Source organism: Lagopus muta, chromosome 8, assembly GCF_023343835.1.
Source record: "Lagopus muta isolate bLagMut1 chromosome 8, bLagMut1 primary, whole genome shotgun sequence".
Taxonomy (NCBI): domain Eukaryota; kingdom Metazoa; phylum Chordata; class Aves; order Galliformes; family Phasianidae; genus Lagopus; species Lagopus muta.
The window spans coordinates 10,776,295-10,791,566 of NC_064440.1; the positions used below are offsets into that span (position 1 = coordinate 10,776,295).

General features: G+C 46.7%; 1 protein-coding gene across 6 annotated transcripts in view; it reads left to right on the top strand.

Annotated features, from left to right (window-relative positions):
* The window catches only part of CLASP1 (cytoplasmic linker associated protein 1), a 154,846-nt gene extending 146,820 nt beyond the window's left edge, over positions 1–8,026 (top strand). For all 6 annotated transcript variants that reach the window (XM_048954032.1, XM_048954035.1, XM_048954033.1 and 3 more), the window contains 2 exons: positions 2,184–2,300; positions 4,015–8,026. In XM_048954032.1, coding sequence (XP_048809989.1) covers positions 2,184–2,300; positions 4,015–4,101 — 204 coding nt within the window. In that variant the 3' untranslated portion in view covers positions 4,102–8,026. The remainder of the gene's footprint in view (positions 1–2,183; positions 2,301–4,014) is intronic.
* Positions 8,027–15,272: the final 7,246 nt, after the last annotated feature.

Genomic DNA, 15,272 nt, shown 5'->3' on the forward strand with positions numbered 1-15,272 from the left:
AGACTAAATGCTCAGTCTTCAGTCTCTTTCATAACCCTGGGTGGGGAGCTGTGTTTTTGCCAGCACTAAGGCTTGATCTTACATTGTGAATTTATCTTTCAGTGCTGGCCGTAGTGGGGTTGTATTCAGTCCCCTTGCACAAGCAGCTGGCAGGACTAAGCTTTTGGAGTGAGACAAAGCGTGATGAAAATAACAAAGGAGTGAACCAGTGTGTTTACTGGGGGGGGGGGGGGGGGGGGAGGATTGTGGCAAGAACAAATTGGTCCTTGTGAAAGAGTTCATACCTGTAGGCGAGTAAAACTTCAGTGGAGAATTAGGATAAAGAAGCATCCTTTTTGTGAGCATAAAGAGCAGAAGGACAAGGGCAAAGTCAGGATTTTCCCCGATGCATCCTAGTGTTTGTCCCAGCTTTGTCACATAAGCTTTTGCAGTTCTTTTCTTAAACTCTGGGAATCAGGCAATTCTGTATTGATGTGAACTTTTGTTTTAAGAAGTTTTTAGCCATTGTTGTTGGTGACAACAACCTAGACAAGGGGGCTTCAATGCAGTGGAAGTGCTTGGGAACATCATGCCTTTAAAAGCACAAAAAGATATATTTGCTTTATTAAATGGCTTCCATGTCTTTGTGATTTTTCACCTTGGGGCTGCCAGTGTTATTTCCTTGAATGAGGAATCATAATGATCAAAGGAATCTACTTCTCATATTTAGAAAGTATGTAGGGATATGCACTGTGGCTGTTTATCTTGGTGAGGGTAACAGCAGTGGTGAACAGGCAAGGTGTGTCTAACAGTGCTTATGTGAATACAAGTGTACAGCTCAGCACCCCACAGCAGGATGCCCATGGCCCATATGAACAGATGGGGATCTCAGTACATAAAACAGTCTTGGCTGTGCTTCTGTCGAGCACCTGGGTTTGGGTGCAAATTGCAGTGCAGAGCTCTTAGAGGGGTTTGGTGGGGAGTGCTTGCAGTTCCTCAGTCTCAGTTGTTCTTTTGGGTCCCATGCTGCAGGGGGAGCAGCCCATAGGCGTCTCCTACTGGTGAGAGACAAAGCCCAACCTGGCAGGCCCTTGTAGGCATGGAGATGGGTGTAGCTGTCACAGTGATCTGAGGCTGGCAGAGTCACAGCACTCCTGCTCCTTCCACAAAGACATGCCCTAGCCACATACCAGGCTGCTGTGGGATGAGGCACTGTCCACATCTCCTGTTGAAGCAGGCCCTGATTGTTTAGAGAAAGGAATGCACCGTTAATGGAGGAGAGCAAGAAGAGACCTGGCTGTGTTAGCGGTGGTTAGGCTGCCTGGTGAGGGTAAAGATGGGACACTGATATGCCTGCAGTAGAGGCCTTGCTGTGCTGTAGAAAATGAGGCATCCCAACAAATAGCTGGTGTGCTGACAAAGATAGTTTTTGTGTGTGACTCTGGCCTTTAACTTCACAGCTGCATCCAGACCAACTCCTGCTCTTTGGGATGTAGTGCTCTTTGAGTTTGCAGGCTGTAATGTCAGACTGCATTTTGGCCTTGCAGCTAGAACATTAGCCCTGCTAGTGGGCAGCCCCAGCCCTGTAGCATCACTCCTCATGGCTTTCCCGGCAAAAGAATAATCCATAATGATGATGACTTCTGCAATTTTGAATGCTTGAGTACAGTTATTCTATCCAAATGCTTATCTGGATAGAACATCTATTCACCAAACAATGTTTTGTGTTTCATATTCTAAATGATATAACCATTAGGCCATTTTGCTGAAAATTTCATCCGTCTTTTGCTCACCTATTTCCTTTAGGTGGTTGGGTTTGGGTCAGGAAAGACTTACCTGTGGGCACACTCAGAGCACTGTGTCCAAGATGTCCTGATGATCACATATGGCATAAGGTCATCTGAACTGGACACGGGAATGTGCGTAACTGATAGAATCCGCCTGATTGGAAACTGTTCTTCCTTAATGACATAAAACCTAAGACATTAATAACTTATAAATTCATAGCCTAATATGAGGACATTACAGAAAGGATATTACATAGAATAAATAGAATGTGCTGGATATGCTGTATTCTCTTGCTCTTTGAGTGTTCATATTGCCAAAGCCTTTCTATTAATCTGGTAGCCTAAACTACTCTTCAGTGTATTGATTGGTAAGGATGTTGGTGTATGCTGTTTGTGACCATTTTTCTTGTTTCCTAGGGTTATGATAATACAGAGAGCAGTGTCCGTAAAGCTAGTGTATTTTGTCTGGTGGCAATTTATTCAGTAATTGGTGAAGAACTGAAACCTCATCTCGCACAACTCACAGGAAGCAAGGTATGGGAGTATAATGCCTTTGGTATTATGACAACAGCCAATGCGTTCATGCTAGCTCTGGGTCAAATTCCCTGTACTGTGTTAAACCCTAATGTGTTAGACTAACTGGTCCTGCCAACACCACTAGAGCAACAGATCTTGTCCAGCAGTGTGAGCATTTCGGACCCTGCAGAGAAGTTTTTGTAGGGGATTCAGGGATTGGTTTCTTGATGCATTTGATCCTGTGCAACTGCAAGCTGCTACTGAGCTGGTCATTCCCATGACAGTCATGCTTTCCTTAGCTCTTCTGCATTGCATTGTTAGGTGAAAATGCAGTCAGTTGCATCAGCTGGCTTCACTTGTTAAAAAAAAACAAATCTGGAATATTAAATTGTTTGTAGCTCACTCTATGGCTTGACAGTTAATCTAATGTGAAGAGTGGTGAGAATGCATGGTTGGGATGGGTGGGAGAGCAAGACTGCTCCTTTCAGCAGCAGGTCATAATTAGGGATGGTAGAAAAGCAGGTGGAGCTTTGCTCTTAATAGCATTGCAGATGTGTCCTTTTCTTCTTGTACACCAGCAAATTTGAATGACTTTTCAAATGCTTTTCTACCCATGCTTATGTTAGAAGCAAAACTTGAATTCTGACCTGATGCTGCAGATGAAGTCAGACTTCAGTTCAGCTCTGTCCTTCAGACAAAAGCTGGCATTCAGGAAGCTGTCACAAGGCTTCTCCCGATTGAAGTCATAATACCTGAGATTTCTTTGCCATTTTAAGATCAATTCTGCATTGTTGTCTCTGAATGTGAAAAGCTACTTAGTTCAGAGGGCTTCGTCTGGATGTTTTGAACCAGTGGTTTCTTTAATGGGTAGGAAGCGTGGTTTACGCTGAAACAGAACTGAGATTTAAGACACTTGGACTTTATTTCTGGGTTGTGTCCTTAAGTTACTTTCACCTCCCATTTGCTTTGGAAAAAGAGCTGTGGATGCTGAGACTTACCTCATTTATGTTTAGGCGGTTGGGAGATTCCTCTATAAAACGTTGTAGGGGCTTTATAATCCCAATATCCTGGGTGCCATGGATATATTCCACCACATAACTAACTGTAAACATGTGAGTAATTCTTCCGAGTTTATGCAGGCTGCCTACGTGTTTAAAGTTAAATACGTGCATGAGTCATTATTTCAGGATCTGGGCCTAAGGTGGTAAGGCAGAATAAGAAAGCAACCCCTTGCAAAGGAAGTGCGTAGTCATAACAGCTGCAGTTTCACTAGAGGAACCAAGTAGTGAAGATACTTAAATATCATTAAAAATGAATGCTTTGTGAAAAACAAAGCCCATCTCGCCTCTCTTCTCCAAGCATAGTGAGTTCAGGCTGTTTCCTAGGAGGGACCACAGCTCTTGGATTATTGCAGTGTGAGCGAATTCGTACCTGTCTGCAGCCCCACTGACCTTTGTGGGAATCCTGCTCACCAAGAACAATCTGCAGAGCTGAGGGCTGTGAATTGATGACTGCTGAAGTGAAACACAACTGTTTTTTTACATACAGTTTAAATACTATTAAATTAAAACTCACTGGGACCAGGCTTCCTCTCCTGGTTCTGCATGTTCTGAAATGCCTGGTGCTAACTTGCTCTTACAGTGCTCACTGAATCTGTAATTAAGACTCGCAGTCGGTTTTTGTCCATCTGTTTTTCCTGGCATCTTCTCCTGATGTTTGTTGTTTCTTTCAGATGAAGCTACTAAACTTGTACATAAAGAGGGCCCAAACTACCAACAGCAACAGCAGCTCCTCTTCAGATGTTTCAACGCACAGTTAATGGAGATATGTGGACATATGTGTAGACTTAGAAGCAATCAACGGTGCCTCTCAGAGACCTTTCTGCTACTCTTCACTGGCGCACTTCATCAGCTAAAGGAGGCCATGCAGATATTTATTGCAATCAGTATTCTAGTCCCTTAAAGCTTTCATGTAAAACCTTACTGGTATTGAATGTAAAGGAAGCAAGGTCTGTGTTGCAGTCTTCATTAAAAACGAACAACAGAAAGCCATACTTAAACATATTGTATAGCCTGCTGAAATCTTGGAAATATGTTTAGGTTAGCATTCCAAAAGAGTCAAAAAACCTGGATACGCGTAAAAGTTAAACAAATCTTGGTTTAGTTCATACCCAGTTTTGGTTTCTGTGCGCTAGTTACTGCTCCTTCCCTGTGGCCGCAGCCTTTCTGGCTAGGATCTCCTCTTACAAGTCCTGTGGTCCTGTTTTGTACTTCCTATTGCAGCTTGCCTAATGTGCAGGGTTCTCCACGAGGAGATCTTTGCTGATGTGGCTGTGGTTCCAGCCTCTAATGCTTTAATACTGAGATATCAAGTGAGTAATGAAAAAGTAGGTTCTTTTTAAATATCTGAGTTTTCTGTATATAGTTCTTCTGACAGACCTCTGATGGCTGATCTCTCTAACTGCTCTCCAGCCAGCTGTGCTTTGTAGAGCAACTGGGCTCTCGCTACCTTCGTTGACTGTAAATATTTCCCCTCTTCCAACCCATTTGGCTCTTTCATGTGCTCGAGACTCTTCAGGTTACTTGTTACTCCCCAAAGGGAACCTCAGATGCTGTTCTGAGACTGGTGCCTGCGTTTGGACATGAGCACAGTGGGTGTTGGATTGGGCTTGGGTGCATCCTTGGGTGGACAGTCAGAGCTGCCAATGCTGTATTGCAGTGCTGCCTTGTGAGGCTGGCTGAGTTCTTCCTGAAGTCTGTAGCGTCAAAGGATTGATCTGCCACTTTAACCGGGACCCGTCGATGTTGGTGGTAAATGGCTTTATCCACACAAATCCAGTGTGCTTTGGGCAGACTGTTCATCCAAGAGGACAGAAAGGGAATCTGAAGCTGGACAAAACAACCCTGTGGAAGCTAAGGGTTGGCTGGGATAGTGCTGCTCACCTGCTGCTGTTCCTGTCTTGTGCCCGAAGAGCCTGCAGTGCTGTCTTCTGCCTTTAGAAGCCTCCTTCTTCCCACGCACAACCCTGCTGGGTGCTTTGCATTTTGGAGGGATGTGCTAGACTGTGACACAGACCAGGTAAGAGCCAAACCAGCAGCAGCAGGTACCCCAAAGCACCGTCCTGCTCCAAGCTTCTGTTGGCAGTGGCTGAGTGCCTGCTGCCTGTGACTGGGAGGAGCAGGAGGATGCTTGTGCTGCGTTTGGCCCTAGGCTGGATCCTGGCTGACAGACAGGCCCACCCCAACCTGCCATGGATGAGAACTGGGTTTTTTCCCCCAGTGACAGTGATTGCAGGAGGGTGATGGACATGCAGTGTGTGTTCCCAGGCTGCTCTCAGTGCCTTGGTCTCTCTGCAGCCCCCTTCATTTCCCCTTTGAGGAGCTGAAGGGACACCTTGGTAGCAGACTTAGTGGCAGCATGTGAGCATTGCCAGAACTGCAGCAGGGAAGCACAGCAAAGAGGATAAAGCCTTGCAGCCCTCCCTCTCCATCAGTTTGTGCTCCTGTAGCTCAGCCCCAGCCATGAGGAGCTGTGCTGGAAGGTGCTGACTGGTGCAGCTCCAGAAAAGCTGAGGTTTGTGGGGCTTTCCCAGCCTCTCACCTGGCTGCCGTGGGAGCAGAGGTGACCTGCTCCTGATGTCATTGGAATGAGTCCAGGCTTGGGCTGGCTGCAGGGCTGATCCCTTGTGCTCCCCAGTGCTGTGGCAGGAGGGGAGTGTCGTGGTCTGGTAGTGGGATTCCTCCAGGCCCTCTCTGCTGGCTCAGAAGAGCCATCCTTGCTTGGGAGAGGATTGGCTGCTCCATGGTTGGTGTCTCCCTGTCCGTGGACCATTCCTTTTCAACACCTTTCAGTATGCTTGTTAGAGTTTTGTGTGTTTGTTTTGTGTTTGTTTTTTTTTTTTTAATTTTTTGAATGATTCAAATTATTCTAGTTTAATGTGAATTTATTTTCCCTTTTGAGGAAACGTTCAGCCAACTCGTTGGCAGCAGTTAGCTGTCTTGTTTGAATTTTAGTAGTGGGTTTGGGGTTTTTTTTTCCTTTTTTTTTTTTTTTTTTTTTTCCCCAATTTTTACTCTAACTGCTTACTATTTATGCCTCTCTTTCTCCCCATCTCAGTTCACCATCTTCTGTTCCAGTCCTGGGGTTCAGCAGTCAGCATAGCTGACCACATGGCGCTTAGTTCCTCCCAGCTGTGATGGAGCTTTTCGGGTTTTTTTTGTTTAGTTTAGTTTTTTTGAATGGCACATTGTAGCAAACCTCCAGGAATTGAATTCCTTCTCAAATTATTTGTGTTGTATAAAATCCTGTTAGTATGCACTGAGAGTGAACGCACTGTAATGTCCCTGAACTGACCCTGGCGCCTGTGCTGACACTAAAGAAGGAGTTAACAGCTCGTCCTATGGGAATAGGTGTGAAATCTGCCGTGCTCTGTGGCTGCAGAGGTGAACGCCTGTTTCTCAGATACCATTGGCACACTTGGGGCTGCAAAATAGTAGAACCAGGCCTTACTTTCGTAATCAGATGCCGTTCTGTTTGTCAACAGATGCTCATTGTGTTCCTTTCTTTCATTACGTGAGTCAGTCGAGGACTGTTCATCCTTTGAGTACTCTAGAAGTATGTTATACCTGTATACAGTAGGGGGCATTCTGCTTAGGTATTTATAAAACATTGCGTATAATGTACATAGTAGGGTCGTTTAGTATGTTGAACATGAACTTTTTTTTCCTTTGAAGTACTCAAAGGGCTAGCTCTGAATGTCACCTCTCTGATCTCAGCATTCTGACTTCAAACAGCTGTACAATCGTTTTGTTCTCTCTTCAGCAAGCATAAAGGTCTCTCTGGCTACAGACCGCAGTGTCCACGCATGTTTGCAGAGAACGATCTGCATGCGGGCAGTGCCTCACCGCACCGGTGAAGCTTGTGTTCACCCTCTCCCAGCAGTAGCCATCTACTGCAGCTGCCTTTTTTTCCTTGCTGCCCATTATGCAGGGCTTCAACTTTTCATACTTCAAAAAAAAAAAAAAGTGTTTTTCTTTTTTCCTTGCCCATCATGCTTTAAGTCTGAATGGGAGAGAACTCTCAGCAGACAGCGAGCGGCTCCTGGCTGCAAGGTTGCAGAAATATCTCAGATGCGGATGTGTTTTTCTGCCATTGGCTGCGCCGGTGCTCCGTGGGCATGGGCGAATATGGATCCATCTGCCCCCTGGTCTGCGTACCATAGTTCTCATGTAGTGCAGAATTATCGAGGCATGTGGCTTTCTTAAGGTACACTATGTGTGCTTGCCTGGATTACAATACGAGACTGTCTTTTTTTATCGCTTACTACTAGCTTTCCAATAACCTCTATAAGTAACCTAACTCACATCTTTGTCATCCGAACCTTTTCTCCCCACCCCTTTATTTATCAAGCATAATATTACATGCTAAGGGACAGGAAAATAGACCTTTGTAGAATACAGCAGAACAATGTTGCTAACAATGTTTGAAATGGGAATTAAAACCTCTCTAAAAACGCCAGCCTTGAGAAATGACTTTGTTGGCACCGTGTTCATGCGCATGTATTTTTTTCTATTTTTTCCGCTTTTGTCATGTTTCATCCATATCTGTATTTATATCTTGTTTGTTTCACTTTTGAGTGTATCATGGCAATTGTACAGATGTTTTTTGTTAACATTTACGTGATAGAATTTGCTAAAAAAAAAAATAAAATAAAATAAAATAAAACCTTTTGAGTTTGCCCTAGAGCAAGTGGAACTTGGGTTTGTTTTCAGGAGAGGAGCATTAATGGAGGTGCGTTGTCCAGCACATCTCCCACTCCAGCAGCCTTTGCTTGTAAAAGTTTTGCTCTCTGTGAACCTTTTGCTTCTCAAGGATTCGCTCTCTGTGTTGAAAAATACACTGAACCTTTTGGCAAAGGGCTGCTGCTGTCTCGTGCAGATGGACCTCCTGTGTTGTGTGCAGGAACAGGGACCGGACTGCAGCTCTGGGAGTGGGGACTTGGCACATCTTGGAGATGGAGCTCTGTCCTGATGGAGCAGCCATGGGACTGCAGGGCCAGGCATCTGTGGCTCTTAGGGGACAGATGACAGAGCGCTCGTGTCTGTGTCTTGTAAAGCTCCGCATGTGGGCTTAATTTTGCCATAGAGTTGTGGGGGCTTTGGAAAAGCTCTGAAGGCTGAGGCATCACAAATATGGTTTGAGATGAGCAGCCTGGACAGTTGGATGTCACTAACAGTGCTTAAAGGGTCAGTCCTTGGAAAACCCTCTTGGGAGGGCTTAGCAGGGGACCACCCTGCAGATGCAGAGCATCTGTGTACCACGCCTGGCTTCCACTGGCTCCTTGATCTGTCACTCAGAGTGAATGCTAAGATGGAGCCATGGCTCTGTGAGATGCAGCTACAGCAAGTGAGGAGCCCAACTGGAGCGTCCTGTAGCAAGGAGCAGAAGAACATAATCTCACTTTGCTTCTTGGTTCCTGTCCTTGACTCCTGCACATGCCAAAGCGTGTTGTGGAGGAAGACGGCAGCGCTTTGACAGTGGGATGTTTGTTCACCAAACATTCTCGGAGTATCTCTTCTTGCAGCTCTCATGTGCAAAGCGCCCTGTAGCCCTAAACTACTTGACTGCTTCACAGATGGGGGATGAGGGTTGACTGCTGCTGGAAGTGCTCATGCTGGGGGTGCTCATGCGCTGCAAAGTTGCTGCTGTCAGTGAAAGGCTGTGAGTGTGATCCTGGCATATCTGGCCCTGCCCTGCAGGCTCTGTCAGCTGGTCTCCCTGCAGCCTGGCACCATGCAACCATATCCCTGCTATAGGGGATATACCGAGGAGCTGCTAAGCACATCCGGACTAAGGGCCGCATCTTCATTTTCTTCAGTTAAAAAATAAGATGTTTGGGCTTAAAGCTGCTGGGAAAGCAAGCATACCAAGAGTGAACCCATCTCCTTGGGCTGGGAGCTCAGTGCCACATGTGAGCAAGACAAGGAGCAGCAGGAAGGAACTGCTCAGGAGCAGGGAGAAGGAAAAACATCGCCTGGGAGCAGCCAAGGGAGCGTGAGGGCAGTGAGAACCAGAATGAGCTGACATGGGACCGGGGGGATTAGGGGGTGTAGAGAGGGGTAACGAGTAATTAATGAGGAGAGGGATGAAATTAATAACAGCTCAAAAATGGCTGAGATAATGAACTCCTCTTTAAATCCACCTTTAACAAGAAAGCCAAGGGAAAGGATTTAGATCAATTAAGAAGTAAAGAAAATCTTGTAAAAACAGCTATTATCACAAGCTAGTGGGAGAACAGCTGGAACATCTTGCTGGGAAGAGGCAGCAGAGGGCTGAGACCTATATCTGTGGGGTCCTCGGGGGGAAGTTCCCTGTGCTGAGAGCTGCATGCTCCTTGCCCCAGCCACCATTGGGATGGTCTCTTCCAGAAGCAGACCTCTGTCCCAGTGATCCAGTTACACCCTGATCCCTCCTCTGTTCCTGGAGAAGCACAGCCCTTGGTCACTGTGCTCCTTTCTGGGGAGAGCCCTGGTAAGGCCCAGTCTCCTGACCCTGTCGTGCAGGGCACTCCAGTGCAGCATCTCCTCTGCTTTGTCCATGCCTGGCATCAGCTGAGCCTGCTGCATTGATGCTCAGTACTGGAAGGGTTACACAGCAGCCCTGCTGCTGGGGCAGTTTCTTGCTGCTGCTCTATAAATAGGAGCTGCTTTCTTAATCTGCTCCCACTGCTCTCCACTCCCCACCAGTTTTTTCCTGCTTTTTCCTGCAGGGAGGTACCTGCAGCCCCGGGCAGCTTTTGGCCCTGCTATGCCCTAAATGCAGCTGGAATGGCCCATTCATGGCACTCGTTGTTTGTCAACACTTCCACAACCACCCCTTTTTAAAATGGATAGCCAAAAATGGAGGAGGGAGCCACCCTGGTGGCTTCCATGACCCCAGAATCCTGCTTTGTATCTTCCTGGTGCTTGTTGTGCTACAGGTTAGCTTCTAGCAAATGCCTCCAATTTCTGGTGCTGATCCAAACTTCTTTTCTTTATAATCTTGTTGTTCTGGGTTTTCCTTTTTTCAGTGAAAATTCACTCTCCTGCCACTCAGTTTCCAGAGCTGCTGTACCCTCAGCTTACTGATGCAAAGCATTCTCCAAAAAATCCCATCTGATATTTTCAGTTTCTGATGTGACGTGGCCTACCTTGATCTGTGAGCATCTTCCCCCTCAGACAGATGCTGCTGCCGTGTCAAGGTAAGGCCGTGAGCCTCTGCTCCCAGCTGCAGCGTCAGGGAAGGCCATCTCCTCCTACGTGTTTCACTCAGTCCCAGCAACACTTGCTGATAGGGTTCACCTGCCATCCCTATGCAGCCATGCTGAGCACCCATTTCATGCCTTAGGACCTCTGCAGGACCTTCGCTGCTTTGCAGAGATCCCAGTTGACCTGTTCCCACCAAATTTTTGTTGCAGGTGCATATTTTATACCTGTTTGCAGAGGCTCCCACTTTAGAAAACTGCAGCAGACTGGGGATGTGGTGGTGGGGACACCGGGAATGTTGTCTCTGTAGTATTTTGCCCAGCATATGAGTTTTCACTCCATTTGCTTTGGAATTCTGTAATCTGCACCATTTGGGCTAGTGCTAAATATTAACTGAGATTTGCACTTAATAACTTGACAGCATCGCGTTGGAGCCCAGCACACATCTCCCAGCCCTGCTGAAGGTTTAAGGATGCTGAGGCACATAGCACTGTGGTTCCAAGTTTGTGCCAGAGCCCTCCAGCATTCCTACATTCCACCTGTGCTTGGCTGGGACATACCCAGGTACCATCCAGCTTTGGTTTAAGCCACCCAAAAATCTTTGTTTCCATGGTTAATACAACCAGGGGCAGTTTGCTGATTTGAACACAGAACGAAAAACCTCAGCAGAAATCAAAGCCCTGGAGGGGACTGGTATGTACAGGAATGTCATTAACAACTAATCCCCTCTAATCCAAGATGAACATTATCACACGAGGGCACGAAATGTAATTAGATGTAAACAGTGCTATCTCCAGAGCATGGAGTAAATATTAACCGATCCATCTTCCCGAGGGGTTGGCCCAGCTCCTGGGTTGGGCAGGTGGGGAAACCATGTGGGCAAAAAAGCTCTATCAAAAGAGACATGTAAGCAAGGTAAAAGACACTGACGTTGTGCTGCCACAAAGACTTGTGGAGGCAGCACAGGGGGCGCCCATAGAAGACGTGGTGGAACCTGAGCCTGCTCCCCTCCCCATAGCTGAGGCCTGTGCTCAGTGCAGGCTCACACATGGGGCCCAGTGCTGCCCAGAGCCATTCAGGGATGCTCTGTCACCAAGGAGGCAACAAGGCCTTTGTGCCCCTGTGCTCCCCAGGCCCTCTGCAGCTGTGCTGTGCCTGCAGGGAGATGGAACACATGCTCAGACATGGCATTCTGCTAAGGCATGTTTAAATGATGTTCTGCCATCTCTTTGATTCTGATTCCTTAGAGCTCATTTCCTAATGGTGCCATCAGGCCTTGCAAGCTGCTGTCGGGCGATGCCTTTCTGCTATTGAGGTGGTGTCTGTGTTGTGCCACAGAAGCCTGATTGCAGCTGTAGGGATGTGGCATGGAGACCGTCTGACCAAACATGAGCACACCACAGGGCACAGCTTTGGCCTTTCAGGCAGCTCGCCTGATGCCGTGTTTCCAGCTATACAATGCTACCAGTGAGCTGTTGTACCATGTGGGAATTGATCAACATTTCTGCCAAGTGCCATCAAAATGCTCCTTCCCTACCCCCAGGGCCCACTGCCACTGGCTCCTGGGCTCATTCCCTCCACCTCCAGAGCTGAGGCTGCAGAGATCCAATCACACATTGAAACATTCCATAGCACCTTCTGACTGCAGTGAATATCACATTCAATGCCACTGGAAGTCTCTTGCATTATCTAGTTCTATGTCTTCCAACACATTTTGTTTTAATTTCCAGCAGAGATGGGGATCCCTAAGAAGTCAGATCTGCAGCCTGCTGGCCAGCTTGGTGCAGTCACCTTCCACAGAACCTTCACAGCAGTCCTGGCCATGGATGTTCAAAAGGTGTTCCTGGTAACTTCACTTGGTAGTGATCTGAAACAGGCGTATAAACACAGGTAGTGGCTGGCTAGAAAGCACCAGGAGCAGGGGATAGGGTACACAAGACAAGCATGACTTAGTGGTGCGCTTATCAGCAAATTGTCAAGATCATAGCGCACCTACATGCAGATTTTCAGGGTGGAATAGGCAAAGAAAGAAAGGATGGCCTGCAGCAAAAGACAGCCTACTGCTAGGCTGAGACAAGCCTGAGATCATGGAGGGTGATAGATAAGGGCTGGAATGGAGCCTTAGGGCATTCAGGGAGGAAAGGGCAGTGAGCTGGATCCAATGGCCTACAGCATAAGACAGGATGGGGAGATGAAAGAGGACAGCTGGTGTCAGCCCCAGCCTTCCAGAGCACATCAGGGTGAGCAGAGCATGTCAGCCACAGGAGTCAGGGTGAGGAGTGTGTAGCCACGTCCCTTGCGCTGTGTCATTGTGAGGGATCCTGAGCAGCCCATGGTTGATAGCTGGGACCTGTACTGACTGTGAGTATGTGGGTAGAGAGAGTGTGAGCGAAAGCAGGCTTGCTTTTAAAATAAAACCCCTCTCCTCCTCCAAAGTCTTATCTTGAGATATACTTCTATCATTGTTACCCAACAGACAAGTGTTTCCTATGCAGATTGCCCTAGGAGTGTGGCTGATGCTCTCTGCCCCTATGCATCTCCTGCTTTCCTGCCTGGCTGTATCTGATCTTCCTCTACTGCAAACTAGGAGACTTGGTATCACTCATGCGTCTTCCACTTAGGCCATCTTTGGATCTTCTGTAAACGTAATGATTTAGACTTTTCTAAGTGCTGCTGGTGATGATCACCTCTCAGCTGATGGCTCTGCAGCATAAGTCTGTGTGTTACATGCAGCATTGCTCCTATGCTCTGGTATTTTCCCCAGCACTTAGACCAGAAGTGAAGTCTCTTATAAAAGTTCATTTCATCAGTGCTATGACTCTGGGCGGTTGGAATTACAATCTCATTTTAAAAATGCTTTTGGTTAAACCTGATTTGTTGTCCTGTGATTCAAAACCCATTTCTCTGCCTCTGCTATAGCATCATTTAAGTCCTGTATCAGCTATTCCCATCTAGCTTCCTCCTATTCCTCTTTTGTAAATATTATTGCAATGTATTTTCTTCTGGAATTCCCCACAGGTTCTGTGTCATCCAGAAGGCAATCACCAGCAATGCAGGGCGCTCATCGGCACATCGCTGCATAACTCTGCAAGATCAAAAAGGTGCAATCTTACTCTCTTCTAAGGGTAGAAGGTACTCGAAGCCCAGACTTAAAACCATTCGAGTATTTGAAGAAAAAAACCATGGTTGATACAGACACAACCAAAATGCTGGGCACTCCAAAAAAGTGGAGAACAGCTATGAAAACTGGACACAAATCTGACCTTTCGACACTGCCAAATACGTACGGTCACTTGGGGTTTGTTCTATTTATTCATGAGAAAGATGACGGCACTCTCTCACGTAATAATCTCCATGACTGCTGCTGCTCACACCAGGTGTTCTGGACAGGACCGCCTGCAGGCTGGGGCAGCTCCCAGCTCACTGTCACCGCCTCTTCTGTTTGTGTTATGGTGAGTTCCTTCTCCAAGAGATGTTTATAAACTGACATCAAGTGTCTTAACCTTGTTTTGATAAATGAAAGCAGATGTTTGGAAGGATTGATCTGATTATCTCCAGTGTTTATAGACAGTGGGATCTCAGTAGCACGGTGCAGGGAGTCCAGAACGCAGCACCCTGCCCTAAATAGATGCTTACAAAGTGTAGGTTTGCCTTTCTTTAAATCTGGGTGAGATAATCTTATCCTCCCATCTCACACCAGTATTTTTTCACATCTCTGATTATTCACTCCACCTACAATGGTGCAGTCTTTAGAACTACACATTTCTTTTACAGTGGGCAACCTGAACCTATGGCACACTTGAATGTACTTTGCTGCGATCATAGAGCTATGCAGCTGACACCATACAGACAGACATCTAAGAAGTGGCTTACTGTTTCCCGGCCAGGGACAGCCTGGAAGAAATCCATGGTGTGTTTCAGTGTCAGAGGAGGTCCGTGTCCAGTAATGAACCACCAAAATTGTTTTATGGCCCAAGTTATGTTATATGACCACATACAGAGGAGGTTGGGTAGTCATCTGTTCTAGAGGATGGGAGAATATCAGGTGATTTGTGCACTAGATGTCTCTTCTTAATCTCAGTTAATTGATCACCAATTCATCTGAGGTGTTTAATAGGTCTGGAGAAGCTGACGGCATATCTGTCTCATTTTTGCCTTTCCTTCCTCAACCAACTAAATGTTGGTTGATTGACACTTATTGATTAAAGCAGAACACAGGAAAACGTCCTGTGAAATTCTAGGCTTGCCTTTACTGTGGAATAAGGGTACACTTAAGCTCAAAGTCAGTGGTTCCTGCTTGGCACACCCTGCCTTGGTTACATCCTCAGTGTGCCACGATGGAGTTATCAGTACTGAGCACTGCGCAGCTGAACTGCTGCTGCCCTGCCTAACTACGCCATGGGGGGGTTCAGCAGCAAGGCGGGGTTTTTCACTATGAAAACAAATAGTAAGCCTTGGTTTGGGGCAGATCTGAGCTTGGATTGCTTGCATCATCTTATCTGAGTGTACTCGTTGTGGTTCATGCCCTCAAACTGCCATCCCACCCCATTCCTGGAAGTCCTCATGAACACCAGAGGGGGAACCTCAGCAATCAGGTGATGTGTATATTGAAGTGATCTGGAATCGATGCTGATTTAACTTAACTGATTTGGGAATAACAGAACCTTAACCCATAAGCATGCCCGCCCCAGGTTCTGTGGGAACAAGTTAAATTGGTTGCATCTTAGTCAAGCTAATTTCTGCTGAT